The sequence below is a fragment of the Mytilus trossulus genome, chromosome 1, assembly GCF_036588685.1.
Source record: "Mytilus trossulus isolate FHL-02 chromosome 1, PNRI_Mtr1.1.1.hap1, whole genome shotgun sequence".
NCBI lineage: Eukaryota > Metazoa > Mollusca > Bivalvia > Mytilida > Mytilidae > Mytilus > Mytilus trossulus.
The window spans coordinates 103,693,052-103,705,627 of NC_086373.1; the positions used below are offsets into that span (position 1 = coordinate 103,693,052).

The following is a 12,576-nucleotide window of genomic DNA, read 5'->3' on the forward strand; positions in this document are numbered from 1 at the left end:
GTCATGAAGTTTTCCCTCATTAAGAGGAGGTTATGATATCAATGGATATAATATACAGGTATTGGACAAGAACATTTCAATTATTCCTGTACCTCCAAAACTCAGTCAATTAAAACAATTGAATAAATTTTCGTTGTTTAGTGGAGCAGGAACATATTCCCCATTTCCATTCTCAATTTTATGTTAGATATACTGTATTCAGAGGGGGCGAGTTGGCAGACCTGAAAATTTCCATCTAGATTTTACCTTTTTTCATCAATTGGGGCGAGTTGGCAGGAGAAATAACGAGATTTAACACTGTTCACAAGTGGGGCGAGTTGGTGAAAAAGTGGGACGATTTGTCCTGATTCCTTTGTTATGAATACATTTACGCATGCGCTGCATTCCAATGTTTTGTTTCCTGTTCATGTCTTGTCTCGTTGAAAAATATCAACTAAAGCCTTTTCCCCGTTAATTTAGACTTCTACATCTAAGTCTAGGATATCATTATGAACAAATTTAATATAAAGTAGAATTACAACACACAAGAAATGATAGAATTACAAACTAACCGTTGAAACACGAATGTTTTGGAGGTTGCCATAAACGCCGAAAATCTCCATGCAGTGAAATTTGAGACTACAGTTATAGAAAGATACATATTTCAAAGTTTTTTTTAAGGTAAACAAACTACCTAAAATGATTGAAATCATTAAATTTGCACACAACCTACCAAGCTCACATCAATTGCAAAATTTATAAGCTGAGACAGCACACATGGCACAGGCACTTGTTACTTTCAATATTACCTACAGGCAATACACCTTGTGATGGCTTATGCAGGGATCTACATGGCCTGTTTAACGATGGCGCTTTGTTAGAATGTCTTGCGCTATCGACAAATGACTCGCGCCATCGTTCAATTGTCTTCCGCCATCATTCAAAACTGTGATTGTTATTATAGCCTGAAACCATTTTTTTAGCAATTATATTCAAATGTCTGTAATTGCATAACCCTCAGGCTTTTTTTAATATTATAATCCAATTCAGTTCTAACGCCTGAGGGATATCCGGATTAAGATCGCTAATCACTTGTACAGGTAGATTAACAAACCAGACAGGAGAATATTATCTGAAGACAGACGATTCATTCGTTGAATTATTTAACTCAGTTTCTGCAAATGCTTATGAAAATTCAGATTAAATAAATAAATTAATAATCAAGTTACAAAGTTAAACAAGTCGAACACATGCTTTTATTAATATTTTGACTTACGCAATCAGCATCCCCCTCTTTAAGAAGTACAAAGTAAAACAGTAATTATTATTTCATCGCAAATAACTCAAGTACTGCTGTATTGTAATGATAAGACTTTAAAAGTTAAAAAGTAATTTTTTTTTATTATTCCTGTAAAGAAATATGGTATCGTAAATCCAAATTCATTTCGTAGTTTACAATCAGATTGATACATCCGCATTTCCTGGTTCTATTCAGACTCAAAAGATGCATGTTGCATAGCATCCATTTGCTAGATAAAGTCCTTATAAAACTTTTCATTTGACAATGTTTGATTTACAAATCTTTTTAACCTTTTGAATAACCTGTACGACTCGTTTTGTCTTTGCTGCAAACCAGCCATACCGTTAATAAGTTCATGACTTCTGAATTTGACAGTGTCTGTGAAAAATAAGCTCCACATGATTTTTAACCCCCATAACATTACCAAAAATAGCAAGAAAACTACATGAGGACCTTCGTGATAGCTATTGGGCTCTCGACTAAGGGGAAGGGAGGGGGCATGAGGGCTTGGCCTTTGAACAGCAATTATTGAAAATATATATACTTATATATACAATGTAGTATTTATAAAGAAAAATTCAAATAAATATAATTTAAATAAGCAATGAATTAGCATGTTCACCTATCCTTATGTGGAGGGATGAAATCCTTTCTATCGCGCTACACTGTATGGCGTAGATAGGTTTATGATGGTGAAAGTTCCTCCATCGTTCAATTTTCATCCATGGAGATCCCTGTTATGGCTATTTGACCACCATAACTGGACATCAAACAAGTTCCTGTCAAATTTTGACATTATAATAGAAAATATCTAAAGCCAAAATAGAAAAGTGATTGTAGTATGATGTCAAAAGTTCATGTGGGACAGTTTTCAGGTCAAGTAGGAATAGCAATAAGGTGTTTGCCAAAGGAGTAAATTTTTTATGTCATACAACAATCACTTTTCCATTGTGGCGTCAGTTATTTTGTATATTAATGACGTCCACATTTTGCGGGAAATTTTGTAATGTCCAGTAATGTGGACAAATAGCGTTAAGGTGTATGAGGGTTTTAACATGGTCAGATGAAAAAAATGAAAGATATCTTTTTGAACAGCTTATTATGAGTGATGGTGTTTGGAATCTTCCGTCTTTCTATTACATGTTTAAGAGACAAATTATTAAGTCTTTGATCATCAAAATAATTTACAAAAGAAAACTTGTTTACATTTTTGGAATGTCACTTTTTTAACACAAAACCTTAGAAAGGAGGCAAATCAGAAATTTAATGGGAACTAAAATGATAATGGGTGAACAAAATTTTCTATCTATTAAGTTAAACCAACATTTTCAAACATTCCCTTGCATATTTCTCACAAATAATAAATACTCATCAAACTGCTGGTAATGGATTTATCTCCACCATAAAACATATAAGATCATTACTTTCATTTAGTTTTCTCATGTCTATAGTTTAAACATTTTGGTAACCAAATTTTGATATAATCAATATTTCATGCTTTAATTGATGATTAGATTTTACACAGTAGAATTTTAAATGTATGCATAGCCTTAAATAACATGTGTGAACTAAAAAACAGAACCAGTGGTTGCAGTTTGCAAGGAATGTTTCCTTTTAATATATAAACAGTTTTAAATTGGACAGGTTATAACTTTCACGAGGGGAACAAAATTAATCATATTCTGTCAGATTAAAGAAATTATCTCTGATGAAAAAAAAAATTAAAAGATAGTTTTCCATGTTCATGATGTTTCTGTATTTTTGTTAACCTTCTTTCTTTCTCTCAGCAGGAAATAACATGACCTCAATGATGGAATCTGACATTGACCAATTTATTCAAAATCAGAAAGCAAAACTTCAACAGGAAAGACAACAGTTAGCAGTAAGTGTTTCTCTCTTTCTTGCATAAAGTTTATTGACTACATTTAAAGATGTATACAAATTAAAATAATGAACTGAAATGGAACAAAACTGCATGCTTATTGCACATTTATAATGTTTCTTATTATACAGCTAATGCATGAATGTTAACTTATCAAGGTCATTGAAAGATCATTCTGAAGCAGACTAATACAAAATAATATATATATATCTATATGTACATGGTACACCATCATGTGGTTTGTATCAGTTTGTATGCATTAATTCACACACTCAATTTTTGTTTATAAACTTTTATTTTATTGGAGTATTTACAGGTAGTAGGTCCATTTACCTTCAGTAGTACTTTAACTGAAAGAATTATGTATGTTATATGATATATCCCTGCTTACCTTTACATTGTTAGGTCTGTCTCATTGGCTGTTGTACCACGTCCTCAAAATGTTTGTTATATTATAAGAACAGAAGAGATAACATGTAAACAAAATGTAACATATGTACCGTAGTCTGATTTTCAGTTTCTTTTTTACTTATGTCCAATGAATTCAAAATATTCAGATTAACCATTGAACAATGGCTTGAATTTTTCTGTAAAAATTTAAGGAAACAAGTTTCCTGGTGTTGAAGTAAGATTATACAATTATCAATGTTTGCAGGTAAAGGCTTTGACATTAAAAATATTTGTAACTGGATTCCCATTAGTTAATCAACACATATTTTTTTACCTACAAAGGAGGAGTATTTTCACTTTACTTGCTAAAAGTTTCTCTTTTTCTGTGTATAATGTCAGTAAAACATAATTGACTGTACAAACCCTGAGATACTGCAACTAATACTTAAAACAAGTCAACATAATTATTATAATAAGTACTTTTTCTTTGATAGTCCATGTTATAGGATACATGTACATGTAGATGTGATTGATTGCTCATGGATGAAAAAGAAGATTTGCCTTTGTTTTATTTTGGTTCATAATAATCACATATAATGCTACAATCAATCCATATCCACAACTTGTTATACTTTATATTTAAAAAAACAAATGTTTAGACAAATTACTTGTGTTGTTGTTAGGATGATGAGAGAGGTGAGAGGGTAGGGCGTAGACAGTGGGATGACCCAGGACAAGAGACACAGTATGCTGAACAGGTACGACGCTGTGGCACTATTTTGTCTGTTTGCACTGTTGTTGTTAACTGACTATTGTACTCTATATTTTCTTTGTTAGTTCGATATTTGTAAGTGTTTGGTATTGTTTCAGTAAACAGATGATGTGGCAACTAAGAGCCCTTTAATTTTTCTTTTAAGTTTACACACACAGTTGTACACAAAAATATTAAAAAAAATGTTAGGTATTTATTAAATGTTAGGAATATATTAAATGTTAGGTATATATTAAATGTTAGGTATTTATTTAATGTTAGGTATATATTAAGTACATCTATTTATACAATGAATAAATATTAACAGGAAATGCAAGACTTCTGAATTAATTGATCAAATTAACCTTAAAATTAGATTTGCATGTATTTCAAAATTTCCCAATTTTGTAGGAAGTATTGGATTTATAATTCATGTATCAATAATTAATTTATTATTATATATATATATTGCAACAATTTCTACAAATTTTGTTTGCTTACTTTGAAATACTCTGAAAACAGTATTCCAGTCTGCAGAACTTTTGTGTTTATCTGCTTCCTGCCATTTTAATTTATTCAGAATGCTCCTGCAAACAACTATTTCAGCTAATTGTTGAAACAGAGCAACAGAAATGTTTTATCACTTATAATATATTAAGAAATGTGAGAATTAATGATATCATAAAATATTCTATTTTCTAAGTCAGGGGTGTGGAAATATTTGTTGTGAGCACTTGTCCCTGGGCAAGTAAAACTGTAAATTTTACCTGTCTGGAAAAAAAAGTAACTTGCCCTGATGGTCCCAGTAAATATTGAAGTTTTTCATTATTAGCCATTATATGATTCTTAGCACTGTTTTGCATCACAAACAAATGAAACCATTTGTTTATATGTATAAAAAATTAGGAAAGTAGGAAATGGGTTAACATCAATGGGACAGAAACCTATAACAGCAAACCAACAAATAAAATGACATGTAAAGAACAATTTTGCAGTAATTTTTGAAAAAAAATAGTAAATTAAGAGGACAGTGAGTGAAAAAATGGAAACTGAATAACAGATAAACTATTGATTTTTTGGTGTTTCTTTCAACTGACATACTTGGGTTTATTCTTGATAATTGTCTTGATGGGCAATTAAGTGCATACGATACAGTTATAGGGAAGGTAATAACGTTGCTAACGTAATTTGTTATTTTCGCGACGTCAAACTGTGACATATCGGGCAAACTGCAAAGATGCATTTTTCGACTGATTTTCATCATTCAAACTGATTTAATTTGAAAACGAGTTCATGGACCCCTATTTTTCAAAACGGCATTTTGTTTCATTTTGCAGGGAGATTATGTGACCCAAATAGAGGATATTTTTTAATTTTGATAAACATGCAGTAAAAAATGACGTTTTTTCCTCAATTCATGAACATTTGATAAATATGAGTTATTTCTGAATAAAAAATATTTTTTGTAGGATATTTATAAAATACAGAAATTACCGATTATTTAACAAAAAACAATTTGTGTTTATCTTTTATAACAAAAAAGTTATGTCTTTCTTTCGAAAAAGAAATTATGGCCACAAATCTGAATTTTGAGCAAATATACAAAATTTTGACCTCATTTTACTCAAAAAGTAGCACATGAAGTTATATTTTTTATTACATATTTGATTTAATTAGGTAAAAACTAGCCTATTTGCAAATTTTCATGAACTTGTAAATACAGGATCAAAACTGTATCGTATGCCCTTAAAGAGTATATATTATATATACCACTTTGACAACAAATAATGTTGACCTTTGATCTAAAAATATAAAAGGCAAAAAAATAAACCAGGGGCAATCTGATATCAACGATGTCTAAAATTCTCGTTTATGATTTTTTTTTTTAAATGCTCCTTGTCCTTCTCCATTTGCGTTTTAGGTTTTCTACTCGACTCATGAATAACTCTTTTTGTCTTGCTTGCCCACTGTTTTATTAAGTATTTATCAATCTGAATCTCGATACAAAATCTGAAGATAGACACTTTCAGTATTTTTATGGATAGAACCTAATTGACGATCCAGAGTTAATGGGCAAAGCCAATGCAATGTAACACCACTCCGGTTTGCATTCTTATATTTATTTTTTTTGGTAATCAATCTATTTCCGGTATTATGTAATATTTATCATCAGGAACATAGATGTTTTCACTCGCTAACCATTGGTTTCTTTTACATAAATTAAACATCTTTATACCTTAAATTAATTTTATATTTTTGTTTGATTTGAACTTTTACTTGTATATTTTGCTTGTCCACAGGCAACCCAGACAAAAATAATTATTTGTCTGGTTGTTCTTATGTACTAGCCGGGCATAGCATTTCCACACCCCTAATCTTTTACTAACTTTAGGACAATATAAACCAACAAATCTTCCCCTCTACAGCTCAATTTTATATTCATCAGTTTATAAAAAAAATGAACTTTTGTGACTAGTGTAAGCCTATAGAACATTTGTAATTCGTGGAACATTTGAAATACTGATTCATCTGTACCCACAAAACCAACAAAATTGATTTCTGAAGAATAATAATGAATCCACAGTATTATCAGTTTCATTGAAATTTACATTTGCACTTGTTATTTACTTTAATTTGTGCATGTATCAGCATGAAAATTAACTTTTAAAAATGTATGCTAATATTGGTATGCTTATATTGGTATGCTTATACTGTGTAAAGCACATTTGGATATCCTTTTGTTATCTATTGCCTCTTTTTAGTATGAACTATTTTTCCTGTTGTGTCTTAATATTTTAACAAGTAAATACGGCAATAGCAAAATTTGTATGACTGACAATGAATTATATCTTGTTATTAGAACGTAAATATATTGAAGTCACCAGAATTGAGAATCCCTTTAAGTAGCGAATCAGCTGGTTCAGAACAACGCAACCAAACAAGTGACAATAAGGTGAACCTGTTTTACAACCTCAAGATCTGTTTGGACATACTAGGGTCACATATAGGTCACATATATTGTATTTGGATGATGTGTGGGCAAACTTGGTGTATATCTATATAAAATATACCATGCTTGTTGAAGTTTGAACTGCTTTTTTATGAGGTTTATAGGGAAATTGCTTATTTTCTTTACATATAGTAAATGTTTCCAAGGCACTATATTGTGAATGGTTCATGTACATTGTAGAAACTTGCAGTGGCTGCCAATTTCCTTCATGTAGCTTAAAAGCTTTGGTGATTTCAGGATATAGATTGCATTATGAAATTAAATGGTACAATGCTTATTGTAATGTTTTATTGTAGTAAACATATAAGTTGAAGAAGGCTCCTTCTTATAAGTAAATTTTAGCAAACTAATTTTCTTTGGTTTCAATCAATTTTTTACTTTTAAAATTGGAAACTGATTACCAGTAATTAGTTGATCATTTATCTCAATCTTGAATTAGAATATATGGTCAGTACTGGGCTTTTCAACATTAATATTTGTATCTAAACTAACAGAGTACCAATCCTCCTAAGACTGCACCACGGTCAAACAATATTCAACATAAAACAACACCAGAGGCAGGCCTTAACAAACTAGGAAAATATGAGGAGAAAAGAAAACAACTTATTGAACAAAGAACAGAAGAATATAAAGCTATCCAGAACCAGGTACACAAAACAGGATGTGAATACACAATGTATGCGTGTTCAGTCACAACCATGTGTTAGGGTAGTGTGGATATTGGCAATGTACGGAAGCGGTTTGCACAAAATTTGAGAATGTTTTGCCATAAATATAAACTCTGTTGGGTATTTGTTTGTATGACTTATTGTGCATATTTATTTTGTAATGCACTGACGTTTTATTTGGTATTACATGTTAGAATTGCACTGAAATGTTATTTTGGTATGGTATTACATGTTACAGTTACTTCCTAAGAGGACTATTATGGTCAGAAGTAATACACTACCAGATCCTAAATCAATGAGGGAGTTTGACTATAAAGATGCTAGAAAGGAGCTGATGAAGGAAAGAAGGAAGGATTATGAGGATTATCTGAGGACCTATCATCATGATCTCATACCATTGTTATCAACACCAGCAAACTCCACACCACAAACCAGACGTTACAACAGGCGACATAGTCCATCTCTACATTACCCAATGCTACCTCACTTCTCATTTGATCAGTTTAGGGACAAGAGCTCCGAGGTAATGCATTGAATGTATCATAGCAGTGTCAAAAGGGCTAACTGATAGCATGAGATCAAAATGGCAGTGCCACCACCTTAACAGTGTCCAATGGCTTGTGATAGCATGAACTAATATTGACAGCACAACTTTAAATGCCTGTATTAAACCTGTTCATAATGGCATGCAATATACAGGATTAAAGTTTCCATAACCAGAGGACTTGTTTGAAGGCTTACAAACTGACAGCATGAAGTGATATTAATAATCTGCATAGGAGATGAGATAACAAACGACAAAATGTAAATAAAACAAACCAGTTTTGAAGTAGAAATTATGGTCGAAAAGGCCATTAAATAATGCTGACTATTTATAATAACTATGTGGCATGACTGTCTTTAATTAATGTTTTAGTAACAGCATGTGATGTATTATAAACCAGATGAATAGACTAACTCTGGACTAATATTGTACTATGTAATGTATATTGATGTTATGATAATGTTTAAATGCCTATGTACAGAATTGTTTTGTTTATTTTTAATTCCTGTATGTAGAGACCATATATGTATGTTAAGTTACAATTTGATAGTTGAGTTTTGAGGAGAAATATATATTTGCAGAAATGTTAAATGTTGGAAGTAGACTCAAGTAATGTTACCCATATCATATTTAAATTAACAGTAAATCTAACATTATTTTGCTATACAGAAGACAAATGAATCGCCACGTAAACCTGAAGTTGATTACAAAGAATGGGAGCTCTCCTTCCAAAAAGAAAAACAAAGAGACTATAATCAATATTTAGAACAGGTACTATCATTGTTAATAGAAGTTAAACAACAAACAAATTGTTCGATATTAAAGTTAATAAGAAATAAAAATTCTTAAAGCAGTTGATATAGTTTTCAAAGTATGATAGTATAATTGTTTGACCTGAATAAAGGTCTGTTTTTATACATTAAGTAATTTTTTTAAGTTAAGAATTAGCTATAATATATTTTGCAAATATATAGAAATTGAAATAATTATCGTAAACTAATCTGTTTTCACTTCATTAGAGAAAACGTAGAACAAGAAAACAACCTACCCCTCCAGGGTCTGGTTTAAAGTTTGGGGAGTTTGAGGAATATCGTAAAAAGATTGACCGACAACGCAAACAAGATTACAAGGAAGATCTAGAAAAGGTAGAGACCAAAGCCGTCATTTTACTTATGAATGTCTACACAAAATTCTTATTCAGTTGTTTTATAAAATTGATAACCATCAAAAACTTATGATAGAAAGGTCACTTTTTTTAAGGTTAATGTATTGGCATGATTATTTAATAATAAATTTGATTTAGAATTCTCATGTACACTAAGTAAAAAAGAGGTAAATTTCACCAGCTTAAATAAAATTATGACCACCTCGCATTTTTTGTTGTTGAAATTTTGACTTATTGTTAAGTTGACTGGAAATTTGACCAATAGAATTACTGATAAGTGTTGTCTGTGTAATTTGACCAATAAAATACTGATAAGTGTTGTCTGTGTAATTCTTCTAGCAACAGACAGAGCAAATGATGTTAAAAGCACAAAGAGATTATAATACAGTTCCCTATGTACAAACTTCTCCTCGTTTTGATCCGTCCAAAGAAAAACTAGACCATGAAATAAGTGACAGGATAATGAATCAGAAGTTCAAAGAATTTGATAAAATGATGGCGCTGAATAAGACACATGACCAACATGTACATGTAGATAAACGAAGGACAGAACGTCCACTGCCAAGACCACAAGATAAGGTTGTACCAGAAGAAAAGGTACTTATAATCCTGCCCAATAGACCTATACCATACAGATGTCCAACATAGAATAGACTAACACCGGCCACACAACTTTCGTAGTGCTGAACATTCCCACATAGCTTTTTCAGATTTTTGTAATTTTTTAAGAAAAAATCTTGTTTTGCAATAATAAAATAAGAGTATGTTGTATGAGTGTAAAAGAAATTTGTCTTTTAATTTTCATGAATTATTGAAGAAATAGAGTTGTAATTTATTCATAGAAGTTTGAAGCACTTTATATTTTATTTGAAAATCACATCTTGTTTCGCACATATATAATAACTATCATATTATCACAATTTAGGTTTTTATTTTGCTTATAATTAATTTTTTGCCTTACATCACCTATATTGTGACTAATATTTCTGTATAGACACCAGAGAAGCCGTCAGAGCCTAACAACTATTACGACACATTTCACTATCAGAAACATCAGCAACAATTGAAGGATGAAAGGCAAAAAGAGACGAGACAATTCTTTGAACAGGTAGATGATGAATGAGTGAATAGTGCTAGTATTGCTGGATAGTCAAGTGCTAGAGACATCAATTAATTAGATTGTTTTAATATTTTTCTGCTGTGCTGTTTTTAAAACTATAACAATATGTATTTATATAGATAAGCTATTAGTTAGTTTTGTGCTGTTTTACAAACTAAAACAATGTGAATATATGCTGCACCATTAACAATTTGTAAACACATGGAAAGTTATAATTGTCAACATTTACACAAATGCATGCCTGTATTGTTATTTTTAATAATGTGCTAGTTAACAAAAAGTTCATTTATTGAATTTGTTGCAAGTTTATTTTTGTTATTTTTGTTTATTATGCAAGTATTAATAGATATTTTATGTTGTATCTGCTTTTGCATGTATTTTGTTATTATTTATATCTATATATATATATATATATATGTATTTGCTTGTTGTATTTAGGTCACCATACTTAGAATTAAAAGCTTATAACTAAAAATCCATCACTGCTTCACACTTGTTGACTTTCTAGAACACCACAATACAACAACATCTGTTCCAATGTTTTCCTTTATACCTATATAATAAACAAGTAAAGAATTCCTTTTACAAGTGTTGTATTGGAAAAAATATGCCCATTTGATACAGATTACAGAATCATGGTAAATAAATACATTTAGTCTCAATAGACTGACAATTTTAGCAATTTGACTAGAATTTTTGTATTTCTTTAAATATAAGAGGTTGAGATTGACATCTTTAAGGTCTTTCACTTTTTATCAAAGCTATTGTAAAGTTTAGTTAAAAAGATGGATATGTCCTTCCTTCATGCAAAATTTGAATTTTTACTCTGTTTCCAGGTTACCTCAGTTTGCCTAATATACAGCTAGTGAATGTTCATGCTTTTAATGCTAGTTTCTAACAAAACATCTTTTTCATAGCGGGCAGACCCCCAAACAAACAGAACAAATGACCCCCCTAAAGAAGAAGCACCAGGGCTTCAGCTGGGAAAATATGAAGAAAAAAGAAAGAAATTAGAACAGGAAAGAAAAAGAGAATATAATGAAATGCTGGCCAAGGTATTGAGTGGCACCAGATTTTTTTTAAGAATCACAGAACTTTTTCTTATGATTTATGTCTATAATCATTACATTTTTTATACCAGTTAACAATTTTTGTTTTTTACCTTTTGCATGGATGTAGAATTCATAGATAATCTGAGTAGTTAGATGTTAATTTGTTATTTCTGTTTGTTGTTTTAATACTAAGAGTTTTAGCAAGTATGTAAAATTAAATAAAAAGTTATTAAAATAACACTGGAAAGTTAAAATCTTGACTTACCAATGTCTAAAAACATTATGATACTCATTTTGTGTATTCCCTTTATGTGTCATTTTCAGTAGAGTCTTTCTAATTTTACAGAATATTTACATACAATACAGATCTTGAAGAAGAATTTACTGAAAAGTTCTCTTCATTGCCGATGTCAGCTTAATTTCAAACAGTTATTATTAACTCAGATAAACTCATCCTTATTTAAGTAAATAATAAATAAAAATATTTACAGTTTGTATATTATCTGAAATATGATTTGTACTTCCTGACTTTCAGCTTTAAACATTAATAGTAATTCAAAGGTTAAATTATCAAAATATTTTGAATTTGTTTTTGTCAATATGATGATTTTCAGCATGTTATAATTTCATGAATTAAACGCTATATGTGTGAAGAAAAGTATATGAAATAGATTGTTTATAAAATTAAGTTAATTAAATGTAAAATTTGGTTTTG

At 30.4% G+C, this 12,576-nt stretch overlaps 1 protein-coding gene across 28 annotated transcripts in view; it reads left to right on the forward strand.

The window, feature by feature from the left end:
- Positions 1 to 372: 372 nt before the first annotated feature.
- The window catches only part of LOC134694787 (centrosome and spindle pole-associated protein 1-like), a 71,344-nt gene continuing 59,140 nt past the window's right edge, over positions 373 to 12,576 (forward strand). For 13 of the 28 annotated variants that reach the window (XM_063555866.1, XM_063555841.1, XM_063555918.1 and 10 more), the window contains exons 1-9: positions 373 to 660; positions 3,070 to 3,161; positions 4,235 to 4,309; positions 8,219 to 8,503; positions 9,194 to 9,295; positions 9,544 to 9,669; positions 10,029 to 10,286; positions 10,684 to 10,797; positions 11,727 to 11,864. In XM_063555866.1, coding sequence (XP_063411936.1) covers positions 3,078 to 3,161; positions 4,235 to 4,309; positions 8,219 to 8,503; positions 9,194 to 9,295; positions 9,544 to 9,669; positions 10,029 to 10,286; positions 10,684 to 10,797; positions 11,727 to 11,864 — 1,182 coding nt within the window. In that variant the 5' untranslated portion in view covers positions 373 to 660; positions 3,070 to 3,077. Of the gene's footprint in view, positions 661 to 3,066; positions 3,162 to 4,234; positions 4,310 to 7,162; positions 7,256 to 7,806; positions 7,960 to 8,218; positions 8,504 to 9,193; positions 9,296 to 9,543; positions 9,670 to 10,028; positions 10,287 to 10,683; positions 10,798 to 11,726; positions 11,865 to 12,576 lie in introns of all 28 variants that reach the window. The other 15 variants (XM_063555981.1, XM_063555987.1, XM_063556029.1 and 12 more) reach the window with 13 other exon arrangements.